This window comes from Hippopotamus amphibius, chromosome 9, assembly GCF_030028045.1.
Source record: "Hippopotamus amphibius kiboko isolate mHipAmp2 chromosome 9, mHipAmp2.hap2, whole genome shotgun sequence".
Taxonomy (NCBI): Eukaryota; Metazoa; Chordata; class Mammalia; order Artiodactyla; family Hippopotamidae; genus Hippopotamus; species Hippopotamus amphibius.
In genome coordinates, this window is record NC_080194.1 from 40,131,157 (window position 1) to 40,147,747 (window position 16,591).

General features: G+C 36.0%; 1 protein-coding gene and 1 pseudogene across 1 annotated transcript; both read right to left on the minus strand.

Annotated features, from left to right (window-relative positions):
• Positions 1 to 2,583: 2,583 nt before the first annotated feature.
• LOC130861752 (olfactory receptor 52A1-like) lies at positions 2,584 to 3,537 on the minus strand. The gene has a single exon (XM_057750921.1). The coding sequence runs from the start codon at positions 3,532 to 3,534 to the stop codon at positions 2,584 to 2,586; it is 951 nt and encodes a 316-aa protein (XP_057606904.1). The 5' UTR covers positions 3,535 to 3,537.
• Positions 3,538 to 13,439: 9,902 nt separating this feature from the next.
• LOC130829416 (olfactory receptor 52A1-like) lies at positions 13,440 to 14,388 on the minus strand (annotated as a pseudogene).
• Between the last annotated feature and the right edge of the window lie 2,203 nt (positions 14,389 to 16,591).

The window sequence follows — 16,591 nt, forward strand, 5'->3', positions numbered from 1 at the left end:
ACTCATGAGCCATGGGACCTATACATGGAAATGATACCCACCCCCCACCCCTAATGTTCATTATTTAGATACCTTCAAGTCTATTTGGAACAAACATCACACAGATGATATTTATTTCATGTAAACATATACAAATATACATGTTTTTTTTTCCTTTATATACAACCTTCCAATCATCTTATTTGTCTATAAACTCCTCCCTCTCTGTAATATGATAGCACACTCATATTTATATTCATCCATACACCTCACCTGCGGTATGTATACATTCACAAGGACATGTATTTGAACATATATCTGATGTACATATCAATTACATCAGTAAATATGCAAAACCACTATCAACCCCCTCTCTAATTTTATATGTCATGGTCCCAAACATCTCTAACATTGGCCCCAATGATTATTTTTCAATGCTTCCCACGTTAGTTCTCATACATATAGTCTAATTTCAATTTTGTGAATTAGGTTTTTTTTTTCTCTAGAGATTCCAACATGGCCAAAACACCTTAGCTTATGTATACAGAGATTTATAGGGATTGATGAGAGCTAGGACACACCAACACATCTCTTCCTTTTCAAGACACGTGCCTTATTCTGCACAATAGCAGTTTCCTCTCATAACTTGAGATTAGATTCTCGTCTGGCCTCTGATCCACTGGGAAAAGACTCTCAATCCATTCCAGGCACTATACCAGAAAAAAAAGTGGATGGGGCACAGGTGTGGAATGGTAAGTCATATAGAAGAAAGAAGCACTCATATATTTTCACTAATTAAATACCCCCGAAAACCATTCTCACCTACCGAAAATAATTCTAGCCATTGACATCTGCCAATAATAACATTCTTTAGAATGTGATATCTTTCCACTCTATATGTTATGAACAGATAGTGTCTTTACTTAGAGTAAATTAAAATAAATTAATTGCTGTCAGTTGTTTCTGATGCCTCTCACTCAACCCAGCTAGTGGTACTTACAGCTGCCATGTTTTTCTTGTATGGAGAAATGGAGATTGTTGGATAAATATCCCATGTTTCTAGTCCCCCAACGGGACAATTTGGAGGTGTGTTTCTTTCATTTTTTCTAGTACCCCTAGCAGGAAAAAGCTCTGGTAATCCCCAGCAGTAATCTGCTCAGCCATGAACACTTTATCAGCTTCTTCTCTTCACTGACTGACTTGCTCACTCCCTCACAAGATTTTTCTTGGATCAACTTCCAAATATACCACATACACTAAAATTCTTGCTTTGGTTTACTTTTGGGAGAACTCTTGATAGGACACTCTTGTGTCATACTCACCTGTTTATAGATTGAGAACATCATAAGTAAACTTTAATCTTCCGTTCCTACTCTAAGAAATAGTATAGGTCATTAGCTTGATCATCAAGGTGAGGGAGACAAACAACTGTGGTAGATGGAAAAACTGAACTAAGATTTTTGGTGTTCACGTAGTAGTATATTTGCTCTCATGCTGTAGAATGATGTGAAAATGAGACTAAGGGAGATGTGGCTAAACTTCAAAGTCTTGGGTTTTCTTCACTAGCTTGTAAGCTTTTTGAGCTATAAGGTAAGAAGAGTGGGAAAAAAGAAGCTATTGTATGTCCATCATCAAGAACTTGCTCAAATTAACGGACAACATCTCAGGATTTGTCAAAGTGTCTCCTAATGAACTTTCGGAAAAAAATAAATTCATGGTGAGTTGCAACAATCCACAGACAGAAAACGAACTCCTTCCAAGGCCATAACAAGCAATGCTAGTCAATGGCAACTCTGAAAAGCTGAATTGTTCACTTACCCAATAAAAGGACAGTTTATTTAACTGTGCAGTTAAAAAAAACCGAGTATCATATTATTGAGATATTAATACATAATTTTATAATGCAGAATGATTTGTATGTTTCGTCACTGATGAAGGCACAGATGAACCTGCCTTTCATGAATGCAGTGCTCCTGGAAGTTAGATTCACACGCATTTGCACATACTCCTCCACATGTACATGAGTTATGATAATGTTTCAAAAAATGGAAGTTATGGTTAATACAATTTCATCATCTTAAATAAAACGCATTATTCAAATCTCACATTTGCCATGACTTTCTATATGAGCTCTTCTCTGATTCCTTCTAAAATCTAAATTAGTTGCTTCTCACATGTGAACATTTTTTTGTTATTAACATATCCTAAATAAAATTTAATTAGACTCATTCTTTTTAAATCATGGATATATTTTTGTCAGTGTTATACATCGAAAGGATAAACTGCCCCTCAGTATTCCAGAAAGGCAAAATAGATATGTAAACAAAGAAAGAAAGAAAAAAAAAAGGGAAAGAATGATGGAAAGAAGGCAAAGAGAAAAAGGAAGAAAGGAAGGGAGAGATGGAGGGATGATAGGAAGTTATGAGATACATATATACTTTTCATCCAAGTTTATCTCATATTCTGGTTGTTCCTGTTTTGGGAATATGAATTCTTTACGGGAGATCATTATAATGTAAAAATCTCATCCAGATAGACATTGTACAAGAAGTTGCCATCTTAAACAGAAAATGTATATTTTTCCTGTGTCATATTATTTTTGGGTTACTGCTGGGTGTCATGCTCCAGAATACAAATCTGAGTAACGTGCCTGCGGATCTCCTTGGTCTTCACACCATAGACAATGGGGTTAAGGGCAGGGGGAATAAGCAGATAGATAGTAGACAAGAAGATATGGGCATAGGGTGATACATGTCCCAAACGGTGGCTGAAGAAGGAAAAAAAGGCAAGGATATAAAATTCCAGGAAGATGACAATATGGGAAGTGCAAGTGTTGAGCACTTTGAGTCGTGCCTCCTTCTGAGGCAGACGAAAAACAGCCTGAAAAATCAGAATGTAGGACATGAAAACAAAGATCATGTCAAAACCTAGAATTGCAAAAGCCACAAAGAGCCCATATGATTTGTTAATATGGACATCTTCTGCAGCCAACTTGACCACAGCCATGTGCTCACAGTAAGAATGAGCAATAACCACAGATTGGAAATATTTCAATCTTTTGAGTAGAATGGGTAAAATCCCAACTAGCACCATTGCCCGAATTGTCACCATCAGTACCATCTGAACTAGAAAGAGACGTGTGAGGATGGATGTATACCTCAAAGGATCACAGATGGCAACATAGCGGTCAAAGGCCATGGCTAACAGGATGCCAGATTCCATGCCCTGAAAGGCATGGATGAAGAAGAGGTGCGTGAGGCAAGCATCAAAAGCCATGGAACAAGAGCCAAACCAGAAGATAGCCAACATCTTGGGAGCAATGGCTACACAGAGCCCTAGGTCAGTGGCTGCCAACACTGCCAAGAAGATATACATGGGTTGGTGAAGACTGCGTTCTGTTGCAATGATGATTATTAAGAAGATGTTCCCTAGCAGAGCCACCAGGCACACACTAAGGAAAGGAAATCCAATCCAAAACTGCACGTGCTCTAGTCCAGGGATCCCAATCAGGGTCACTGTCTTCGGGTTCAGATATGACAAGTTAGCAGTTCCCATAAGGCTTATGAATCCTTGCCTCACCACTGATCCTGATACCTATTCAGAAAAAAATTATGGGTGAGAAGGAAGAAGGGAATCCTCTTCATCATTCCTAGTAGATCATTAAAAAAAATGGATAGAAATATGGCCACATGACATTAAATCTTTGGGAATCAATTTAAGTCAGCATCAGAATAGAATTCTTGAATATCTTTTCCAAATGCCAGTAAGGGTATTTGTGGATGAGGAAGATGAATCCAGTGTTTATCACCCAGGAATTATATAAATCAAAATTATAATTCTAAGATAACTGATCTTACTAGTTTTTGAAGTGGTCTCAGATGATGTCACAGATCTCAACATTAACTTTTTTGTCTCTATCTACCTCCAAACTCCAGACATATTTCACATTAGATGCAATTCCTCTGTGACAGTTGAAGTTGTAGACTAGATCCCAACCTGTAGTCCTGTCTGTTTTGTTCAAAGCTCAGAATCTCCAGAGAGTGGCAGCCTTTCCCAGTCGTCACATTTTCTCTGGTTTAGGAAGTAAAATACCTCCTCACAAATCTTAGAAATGACTCTCAGAAGGGGAGTGAGGAAGTTTGTTCTTTCAACAAAAATTGATTGAGTTGCTCATTTGCAGGCTCTTATCCAAGTTCTTGGAGTTTATATGGAAGAGTTGTCCTTTTATCAGTAGTGGAGGAGCAAACTTGACTCACCAAGATAATTCTGGCCCATTAGCTTTCAAAATGGATGTGTAAGCAGAATGGGGTAGAAGGTGATGTAAATCCTCACGATCTTAGAGAAGACAAAGTTGAGAAGTTAAATGGGAAGTCAGTTGAATAAAAAGGCACCATAAATTATGATAGGATGGTAACATACAAAACTTGACCTATTGAATAACCCCTGTAGCTTAAATATTTTGGTAATGAAAATCTGTTTCAGATGCAAAAGGGCAGAGTTGCCTGTGGGCCACTCTACTGTTTATAATGGAGCTCAACCTAACCTTGATGCTTTCAATCATTTTACTATTTTCCATTGGTAGTGAAAATCATTTCTGATACTTTTGATTAAATTGTCTCTCTTCACACCCACTCAAAACTTTTCATATTTTTATAATTTCCTGCTATCTTTGTTTAGAAATCTACTCACTAAAGCTTAAGATAATTTTATATACTTTTTACTTTTTCATTAATCATTCTGCAAACTTAAAATCATCCAAATGTTTTATTCTATTTATGATTTTTGTCATAGGCAAATACAGTGAATAGAGAATACCACTCTGAATGGGATTTTATGTATTTTTACATGATAGGAAACTAGAGGGATTACTGCTATAAAATTATAGAAAACATTAACTGGTTCACAATCAGTAAGAATTTATATATGGGCATAACTAGAAAGTTCCCAATGCAATAAAGTATAAAATACTTTAATAGTTGATGGAAAGTAGGAGATATTATGATATAAGCTTCTAAGCTTCTGTAGCTACATTTATCAGTAGACTATGACCAAGGTAATAAAGAGATATAGATTATAAAAATTAGAAATTTGTGAAAAGAAATTCCCTTTTGATGCTCACATGGAATGAGGTTAGGTGGGAGAAGTAGTAGTTTCCCTAGAAGAGATTGGTGATGAATATGAGAATATCTTGTTAAGGGAACATGAGAAGACAAAGGCAGAGCCTAAAGGAATTGTAAAAAAACATTTATCCTAGATAATTATTTAAAAGTTGCACGACAATGTAATGATGAAAGTAAAATTTAGCTTCAGCATCTCAATTATAGGTGTTAATTAATATATTATGTTACTTTTCTTCTATATAGCATAGTATGTGTATTATACATAAATGTACATGTTTATATAAATATATAAATAAAATAGATATATGTATTATATAATATTCACATAAATAATATATAAGTATATAATATTTGTAGAGTTATATTTTATGTGATGATATACAGTAAATATACAAACATACATACTGTAAATATATGATATTAAAAATATAACATTTTCTACATAATATTATAGATATGTAATTTTCTGTGTATTATATTTTAGCATCTTAGAAAATGTTTCTGTTTGGGGAGAGCCTGTCCCTGTTAGTCTAGGTGAATCAATTCATAGCAATAGCAAAATGCCCAGCCAGTAGCTTACCTTTGATATGCAAACTAACCAATCCAGACTACCTTTATCTGGCCCACATACTCCAGGAGGCAATATTTTTCTGCCTTGAACATCCCAGGGCCAGGTACCAGGCAACAGAGGTCACCTCTATATCCAAAGCCAACAAAAATGTTATTCGAAGTAGCCAGTCCTAAATTGTTCACCCTTCCCTGTCTTGACTTTCCAATGGAAACCCCAAAAAGGCCTTGTTCTAAGCACTGAAGCTCTTCCCTGATCCCCACCTCCTACTCCTGTATTCTGCCTCCTGATCACCCTGGTGACTCTCCATTTGGCTCTGCAATGCCTGCTATGTCTCTTATCTCTGGGACCTGTTAGTATAATAACCATTGTTTTCCTGAACCTCTCTCTTTTCTCTTGTGGCCGCATCTGACTAATTATCTCATAAAAATATAAAATATAGTAAGTAAATCATGGTAAGGGAATTTAAAAATATGACATAGCATCTAAAATGCTGATACTACTATTTACCTCAAATGGAATCTTGTCCAATTTCCTTAAGTTTACTCAACTATATATAGAGATAATAATATCACTTAATTCATTGAATTATTGGGAAGGCTAAATAAGTTTATATATGAAAAACTCAGCACAAAGTATGGGAGAAAATAAGCACTCAATCTTTGGTAGCTCATGCTTGTCAGAACGTGTAGAGAGCTTCTTTGAAGACAGAGACACATTCCTGCCTTCTTGAAGACATATAAAACAAAAATACACAAATGAGGAAATATTCTAAAGAAAGATTTGAATAAAAATCCATGAAACAGTAACTTTTCTGGAGCTGAATAACCTTCCTTAAGTCAATCCATAAGATTGGACATATATGTAAGCAGGTGAAATGATCATGGTTACAATAGAAAAATGACTTCCCGATGATGTGTATAACTTGGTGGAGTCAATAAATTTCACTTATTTAAATTGATTTCTCCATTTCATCTGAGAAATAATCATATCCTCCTTTAAAGTATTCCAGGTAGATGGAAAACACATGAATAGGAAAACCAGTTTTCTAAAAGAGTTTAGATTAAAAATGCCTCTAAGACAGCAAAGGCATTCCTTTTTGCAACTTATCTCTTTGTGATAATCAAAGCAGAAAATGTTCATTACTGATCTCTGAGTGAAAGAGAAGCAAAAAGAAATAGGAAAATATCTTCAATGAAGGTAGAGTAAAGTATAAGAAACAAGAGACAAAAACATTAGACTTTAATGCACCCAGCTAAAGAGAAGAGTGTATATCAGGGGATGGGATATGAGTTGTAGTTACAGTGGTAACAAGACCAGACACCAAAGCCATTAAAGGCAATAGGATGCTTCTATCTTTCACCGTCTCTCCACATCTTACAAACTTTCCTGCTCAAACTGCAAGCACACACGTGTGTTTGCACACACACACACGCCTGCATGCACACACACACAGCTTTCCAAACCACAAAACTATATCTTCTTATTTGTTAATAAACCAAGCAATGTTAGACTACTTTATAGGTAAACATTGGCTGAGCAGCCTGAAACCTTATTTTCATGTTGCCCTGGCACTAAGTATCTGGGATGTATCAGTTTTGAGTTTTGTTCACGTATATTGATAGTTAAGAGGATGGTATTAGATTATTTTTTACATCTCTTTTGTCTCTAAATGCCATAAATTTATTTCTTCTCTCCTATCATTGATAAATAAACTTGGATTAGGAGGAATAAAGGTGGTATGCCAAAGGAAAGTTTGTTACTGAGAGAGATGAGATTAAGATCACCTGATTCACTATCCTCTCTACTTCCCGTTAAAATTTGCTAAAACTAAAAACAGTAAGGCATACAGAGGTCCCAATTCATAGAGAAGAAACTCACCGAGAAAAACAGCTGACTAGGATGTAAAATCAATGGAACAGCTCTTTTCTGACAGGATTTTAATTGGAAATGTATTAATAGCTATCGTCTCATCCCATGAGAACTGTAGCTGACAGAGAATCTCCTGAGAATTTCTGTGTGCCCATCTGAGTGCTCAGAGGTTCTGTAGGGCAGCTAAATTCTAATAACAGCTGCAGTAATGATAGTGGGAGTTCAATCTAGGTAATGTTCTAGAGGCTATGGGGTAATGTCAATTGCAGCAGCAAAAACAATATGGTAACCCCCATGTACCTGAACAAAAGCACCTTTGGCTACAACTCTTGCACACCTACACTCTATATTAGAATCTAACCAATATTCTTTACTCTTATCCAGTAAGACACATTGGAAATACAGACTCACAAAACTTCCAAAATGAGAGACCTTGACTTGGCGATTTAAAAGTTCAAGACACAAGAGTATGAATCACACTTTACTATTTTGTGATTGGAATATGACTGTGTTATAAGATTTGATAAGACCCCAACTTTAGTAATGGTATCAGTACATGTGTTGTTTATTATAAAAGTGATAAACATGATATTGTTCTATGGTTTGATGCAATCCTTTTTAAATGCTCCTTGTGAGCTTGCTTGTGATACTTAATATTAAAATCTAGTGGGGACCTAGATGATTTAATTGGGCAAAGCAACAATCTGATTGGTCAGGTTACAGAGAGGATATCAATGACCTATTAGATGATATAGATGCTTTTCATCAAATACATGATCTATTATTACTTTTTTAAGATTATGATCAAAGGTCACAAGACATAAGTAGGAATTTTCCTTAAGTTAACTCGATAAATCTAATCTTCTAGAGAATTCTACAGATGGACCCACAACTGTGTTGAAAGAAAGGAAGAAAGAAAGGAAGCAAAAAAGGAAGGGAGGGAGGAAGGAAGGGAGGGAAGAAGGAAGGAGAAAAACACAGTTCTGATTGGTAAACTATACTGGGAGTAAACCTTCTCTCAAGACATTTTAGTTATTGTGGTAAACTGGGACTTTGGGCTTTCCTTGTTTGGTTTCTTTAGTAACTGACCTCCTCCTTCCTTTCCCTGAAAGCTATTCTTATGGGATCTGCAAAGATATGTTGGCTATTCTGGGTCATAGAGTATCAAAAACCACGGTAAATCCATGTCTACCATGTAATTCTTTCTTTTCGTGGAGCATTTACTTTAGAAAACTTTTAATTATTAAATTATTTTTCTACTCTTTTGAGATGTAAGTCATTTAAAAGACTCTGAGAGTTTGACAGCATAGAACTGTCTTTCTCAAGGACCTGGGAGCCATCCCTTTGAAATGTATTCTTCAAGGAAGACAGTGCACCTCTATTCCAGTCTCTGGTGCGGGTGGGGGGGGGACAGGGGGGGCGCGGGGCGGGGGTAGGAGCCTAACTTTGGTGTACCTCTGCTCTAAGTTGTAAAACACACCTCTCTTGTCATGAAGATAGCAGAGGATTTACTGTTCCTGGTGGATACCCAATTAACAGATGCAGATGCCTTGAAGTCCCCCCAACCCCAGCTCTTCAAATTCTCCCACCTTGGATTTCAGGGGAGCTGAGTATTCATACTTGGTCCGTGCTTTCTCGCCCTATTGTTGGCAATAGTATCAGAACAAAATGAACTGCTGTTTACCCATCCCATCTATGGGACTTTTTTTTTAACAGATAAAGAGAATTTTTTGGTCATCTATGTAGGTAAGGACTGCTACAAGCACTGCACTCACTGAAGACGTGGCCCTGCCTGCATGCTGTGTTTCTATACATGGGCCCACCACTTTATTACTTGCCATGCAGCCTGTGCTGATTAAGAATTTTTTCCTTGTCTGTGAAAATGTACCTTGGCTCCCTATTTTTTTTCTCCCCTTTACCAGTTGGTACAATGCTAAACTTTGTCAGTGGAGGGCACTAGTGAGGCTCTGCAGGAGGAGAGAATTTTCTTCCTGGTTCCTATGTGCTCACTCCAAAGAGAAGTAATTTGGCTGCTGTCTCTAGTCCCCAACAGGCTCCTGCAGCTCTTACCAACTACTCCAGGACCCAGGTTCTTCAATGCACAAAGTAGATAGCAGCCAGCAGCTTCCTCAGAAACCAGTGAGCAGCATTTCCTGGTACCCTAGAGGATGGATATCTAGCAGGTTCCACTGGAGCACTTTTCTGTCTTTCAGTGACCCAAGTCTTTGCCTTCTCTAATGAGGTCTGGATTTCAGACCAAAAGAGGCGGGCTTCTCTCTTGGGTACTCTGTATTTCAGCCCTCCTTAGGGGTAGTGGCAGTGTCTTATATCCACTGTTTCTATATCCTTTAGAATTCTCTTTACTTCTTACTAGCCGATCCCTCAATAATCCAATCCTCAGTTAAAGTGAATAATTATTTACATTAAGATTTCCCTGTCCAAAGCACTGGGTGGTTTCTCTGTTTTGATTGGATTCAGAATGATACATAGAGATGGAATTTGATATGTGTGTACATCTTTAATGAATACTTTGAAATATTTACAAAATAGTGTTAAATTATATCAACAGTTGAATTCAATTCAGGTTATTACCACTTTAATTCATTGCAAACATTGATGTTTGCAATGAATTAAATCCTTCAAACTTGCAAATTCCTCCTGTTTAATTATCATTTCACTCTGTATTTAACCAAGTGACTGTGGTTAGCACAGTGTGCTGTTATCTTTCCAAATTAATTCCTAGGGTGTTTAAGTTTTTATAATGAAACGTTCAGTATACTTTTTGCTTATTGTCCCTTTTGTTAATTCATATTTATTATGTCATTGCATTGCTCAATCAAAAATTGAAAGATATAAAAAACTGTGGATCACTTTTAGAATTAGGCTACTTTTCAGAATTTAAATGCACATTTGCTTGGAAACTCATTGTTAATTTTAGTTATCTATAGTACAAAGAGTTATAACATTGAAAAGATTTATGAAGCCCAGTAAGAGCTGATTTGGGAGAGATGGTTATATTGAGGAATTTGGTTATCATTAAAATGTCTATAGGAGTATACTTTTGGTATTTCTTCACCAGGTTGTTGTTTGCTATGTAACTGAATAATCTTTCATAAACATCAATTAAAGACAAGGATTTCAATGGAAAGTGGTGAAGTAAGGAACTCAAAGAATCAGTTACTCCATTCCAACAACTACAAACTTTCAAAACCTGACAAGATAAACTTTTTTCAGAATGCCAGGATCTAATCCAAACATGACAACCACAAGGGGACTGCTTAATGAAGGGGGAAAAAAAGGCAGCTGAATTTTGGTAGAGTGTTATGGCCTTTTTCATTATTCATCTACCATCTTCCATTCCACAGTGCAGCAGTAGCTGTGGGAATGGTGATCCCACATTTCTGGTGTGGCTTGTAGGTACCAGGAGGCTAATAAGAACTTTATTCTTAAAACAGTGTAGTTGTGCATTTTGACCTGTTGGTTCACTGAAAAAACAGAACAGAGCACCACCTTTGCTCCCAACTCCTTGGGCTGGAGCAGATTTCTGGGAGGAAGAGGGGCCTATTAAACAGATTTAAAGACAAATATTGTCTATGTCCACCTAGAGTGAAGGACAGGAGTTAGGACAAGCAGCAGACAGTTTCAAAGCCCCAAAAGAAGAACGTAAAGGAAAACATTTCTGGGGGGTATATGAGCTCACAAGGACCATCGCATATATCATGGAACATTACACATGTCCAGGACTGGGTATTTATTCTGTGTGGCTAGACTTAGACTATCAAAGCCAATTAAAGAAATAACAAGAATAAGATTTAAGACCAATATTCTTTATGAATATAGATGCAAAATTTCTCAACAAAATACCATCTAACTGAATCCAATAGCATATTAAAAGATTACACACCACGACCAAGTGGCATATATTTCAGGAACGCAAGTGTGGCTTGACAACAATAAAAAATCAATATAACACACCACATTAATGGAACAAGAGAAACAAACAAACCAGAAAACAAAACAAAGACAAAAACGCATGGCCATCTTAGTTTGTGCAGAAAAATATTTGACGAAATCTAACACTCTTTCATGATAACAGCACTCAGAAAACTAGAAGTAGAGGGAAAATTCTTCAAAATGCTAAAAGACATTTATGAAAAATCAGTGGCAACTTTACACACAATGGTAAAAGACTGAAAACTTTTCCCCTAGATCAGGGTATATGAAAAGGCGCTCACCATCACTAATCATTAGGGAAATGAAATCAATACCCCAATTAGATATCACCTCACATCTGTTAGAAGGGCTATTATCAAAATGTCAAAAGATTGTAAGTATTGGTGAGAATGTGGAGAAAAGGGAACCCTTGTGCACTACGGATGGGAATGTAAATTGGTATAGTCATTATGAAAAATAATATGAAGGTACTTCAAAAAATTAAAAATAGAACTAACATATGATTCAGCAATCCTACTTCTGGGTACATATCCCAAGGAAATAATATCTAATGCAAAGAGATATCTGCACCCCCATGTTTATTGCAGCAGTATTCACAGTAACCAAGATATGGAAGCAACTTGTGTCCATTGAAAGATAAATGGGTAAACAAAATGAGATATATAAATATATACAATATTATTCAGCCTTAAAAAAGAAGGAAATGCTGCCATTTATGACAACATGAATGAACTTGGAGTACATTATCCTAAGTGAAATAAGCCAGATACAGAAAGACAGATATTACGTGATCTCATTTATATGTTGAATGTTAAAAAAAAAAATGTCAAAGTCATAGACTCATAGTAACAGAGAAATGATGATGGTTACCACAGGCTGTGGTATAGGGGGAGAAGGGAGATATTTATCAAAGGGTACAAATGTTCAGTTATAAGATGTATACATTCTAGAAACATAATGCACAGCATGGTGACTGTAGTTAATAATGTGCTGTATACTTGATTGCTAAGAAAGCAGATCTTCGGTGTTCTCATCATACACACAAAAAGTAACTGTGTGAGATGATGGATATGTTAGTTTCCTTGAGGTAATATTTTCAGTATGTCTGTGTGTGTGTACAATTTTTTAAATTGCATATATTTAAATATTTAATATATGTGCTATATATATGCAATTTTCATTTTTCAAAAATAATAAAAGGATAATTCTAAAAATTCAGTTGCTTTATAGATATAAGGATATTCAGGTTTTATATTTCTTTCTTTCCAATGTTTGTAATTTATATCTCTCAAGAATTGTGCGTATTCTGTTTATATAGTTGAATTCATTGGTAGTAATGTATTCACAATATTTCATTATTAATGTTTTCATGTATATAATATGTAGTAATAAGACTTCATTCTTTCCTTGTGTTAGTGATTTATATTCTCTCTCTCTCTCTCTCCATCTCTCTCTGGCTTTTCTCCTGTAATTTGCTTCATAATTTACTAATGCATTTTCTATCACATTTCCATCTTTCAACTTATTTATGTTTAATTTGCTCTTATTTTTCTTAGTTTTCAATAACCATATAATGCATATTAATTTCAATGATACACAAAATAGACCTTAAACTGGGCCATAATGCAAGTCAACACATTTCAAATATTTAATATTGTAAAGAGCATATTCTCTGGACACAATCTAACTAAATTAGAATTTAATTAAAAACATTCAAGATTTTAAATATTTGGAAATCATGTAGCACATATCTCAATAGCTCATGCAATAACACAGAAATCGCAGTGAATATTAGTCTTATTTTTAGCTGAATAAGAATGGAAATACAGAATGTCAAAGTATGTGGTATGCAACAAAAGCAATGGTTAAAATCAATTCATAGTTGATACCATATACATTCATAGGAAATAAAAATATTCTCTATGTGTCCACAGACGTTTGATGGATCACTGCTGGGATCCATGATTCAGAAGAAAAATCTGTGCCACACGCTTACACATTATTTTTTATACCATAGACAATAGGGTTGAGTGCAGGTGGCACAACAAGGTAAATGGTAGACAGAAGAATGTGGGTAGAGGAGACATCATGTCCAAACCGATGGCTGAAGAAGGAGAAGAAGGCAAGAATGTAAAACTCAGGGAAAACAAAAATGTGAGCTGTACCTGTGTTGAATGCTTTGAGCCATAACTCCTTTTGGTGTAGACGAAAAACAGCCTGGAAAATAAGGATATAGGAAATGAGGGTAAAAATCATTTCAAATTCCAGAATTGTAAAACTCATGAAAAGACCACACATTTTATTGACTTGGATGTCTTCTGCAGCCTACTTGATCACAGCCATGGGCTCGCAGTAAGAGTAAGGGCAATTACAATGGAATGAAAAATGTGTAATCTTTTGATTAGAATGCGTAACAGACCAACCATCACTATAGCTCAATTTGCCACCATCACTATCATGAGATCAAGGGTTGAAGGTGTGAAGGATGTATGTGTGCCTCAGAGGATCACAGATGGCAATGTGGAAGTCAAAGGCCATGGCCAACAGGATGCCAAACTCCATGCACTTCAGGGCATGAATGAAGCATAGCTGGGCTAAGCAGGTGTCAAAGGCCACGGAACAAGAACCAAACCAGAAGATAGCCAACATCTTGGGAGCAATGGCTGCACAGAGTGCTATGTTGGTGGCTGCCAACAAGGCTAGGAAGATGTACATGGGCTGGTGCAGTCTGCTTTCTGTAGGGATGGTGATTAGTAAAACATTATTTCCCAAAAGAGCAACTAGGCACACAGCAAAGAACGGAAACCGAATCTAAAACTGTGTATGTTCTAGTCCAGGAATTCCAACCAAGGTTACATTTCTGGGGTTCAAATATGACATGTTAATGGATGCCATAGAGGTTGGTATTCTCTCTTCTGACCACTGATTCTGATGCCTGAAGAAGAAAACTTGGATGGGAAGTCAAAAGGCTTCAGCTTTCACTATCATTCAACCTTTATCATTCAAACATACTGAGCATTGAGCAAATAAATTCAGTGCTTTGGATGGCAGTTTGGCCAGATTTTTTTGAGGTTCTATAATACATTCCAAATGGCAGAAGCAAATAATCATGCAACAGCTTTACCAGAGCTGGAAAGTGGGAAAGTTTCAGTATTCTTGATGTAGCTCTTAGCTCTTGTGGAAATGAAAACCATGAAGTAGAGAGAACCAATCTTTGGCATCTTCCTCGAGCTCTAGCCTTGTTTGCCTGAAAAGCCAGCATTCAATATTCCTTCTTTATATAGTTCCAAATGCCATCTCATTTTCACAGCAGCTGTTAATTCTTGTGAGATCCTTGGTGTCCTAGAAGAAATCCTGTTTCTGTTGTCCTGTGAGTATTAGTACACAATCCTATGGGAGTCTTCAGTATTAACCACACTGCTCCTGGTCCCAGTGAGTGAGTTGTTTATCCCTGGCATTGTTTCTCAAATGGAATTTGTCAGAACAGATTTCACCTTTCTTAAATTAAATAATTCTTTCAATAAATATTGAACAAACTACTGTTTTTTGGGGACACTAAATGTGGCCTTGAGTGGAGATTTGAAGACAACAGTCTTTTTTCAGACAGAGACAGGTGAAGTTGGTTCTCTAAGTGAATTACGGCTCAATTATGTTTAGGGTTGATCTGTTGAGCAGAATAGGGATGAATACAGAGTAGGGAATAGAAACGCTGGATTTTTTGTTGCTGTTTGTTTGTTTTTGTTTTTGTTTTTGTTTTTTTACCAGTGTTAGCAGGTGAAGAATGAGAAAGGGGGATTGAGAAGGGAGTGAAAGAAAAACAATACAGTGGTACCAAATTAAAAAATGAACTATTTATAGTAGAATAGTAATATATATGTAACATAATATATATTATATATGTGTAACATAATATATATTACAACAGTAATATAATATATATATATATGTAAAAGTAGGATCTGGCTAGTTTAGACATACGCTGAAGTTAGAGGAGCAAAATAATAGTTTTTTTCCCAGAGGTTCAAGATCAATGGATCCCTAGACTTCTTGAGCTCTAAGATCACATATCCTACTTTGCATAGTGGACTTCCTTTTTCTTTTTAATATATTTATACTGTACTATGAATGATTAGCTGTGGCTTGAATCCTGAAGATCCTATGGTATCATGCCTAGCTCTTAATACCTCTCCAGTTCTATAATCTTCCAGATAATGATTCATATTTGGGTGTGGGGATTCAAATTCTCTTAACAAAACCTTGTTTTTTCTCCCTTTAGTTCAGTTTCATTAGTCACTCTCTAATATTTTAATCATTTTTCATTTTGCTACCTTCTATCTATGCCTAAAATCTGATCCCAGTTACTCAAACAAAGAGATTAACTCAGATCTGGTCACCTCTATATGCTCTGGAAACAGAAGTTTTTTATGATGTTGTCAACCTAAAAAAGTTAGGACTCAAAAGTCAAGCAGAAGTGTTTATTTGGGATCTAAGAATTGCAATTGGGGTTCAGATTTCAGCAGCAACCCCAGTAGTGTTTCACTAGGGAGAAAAATTAGAGGTTTTTAAAGACTAAAAATGCAATATTTACATAATTTACTTACAAGGAATTTTGATTGGTGTTGGCAGCAGAAAACTGGTCTTATAGTCAGCGCAGAGAAAAACACAGTGAGTGTGTTTTTCTTTCACCTAGTATTCAGCAAGTGGTTAAAGTCAGGGGCTTGGTAATCACAGAAATGACCTGTCTACTAATTCTGGATACCTCACTTACAATTTATGGGATCTTGCTGAAGTACCATACTTATTAACTAATTACTCATCTGTAAATTAAGAACACGATTCTTACTTAGCTGAGTGTTAAATAAGATCATGTATGTAGACTGAAAAAAAAAAAAAAAAGGCAACATAACAGCAGTAAATTTCAGTTATATTCCCAGACCTCATTGAAGACTGTAGCCTGGGAAACAGCTTCTCAGATAGCTCTGAGGAACTGCTTTAAAGAATTAGGGGCAGAGCCAATATGTATATATATACATATATACTTTTTTATGTGTGGAAAGATACACGAATCTGGGGTCATTGAATTTTTTTCCTTAGATAT

Excerpts from the sequence above, each read along its gene's own strand:
- LOC130861752 (XM_057750921.1), bottom strand. The coding sequence starts at position 3,534 with ATGGGAACTGCTAACTTGTCATATCTGAACCCGAAGACAGTGACCCTG.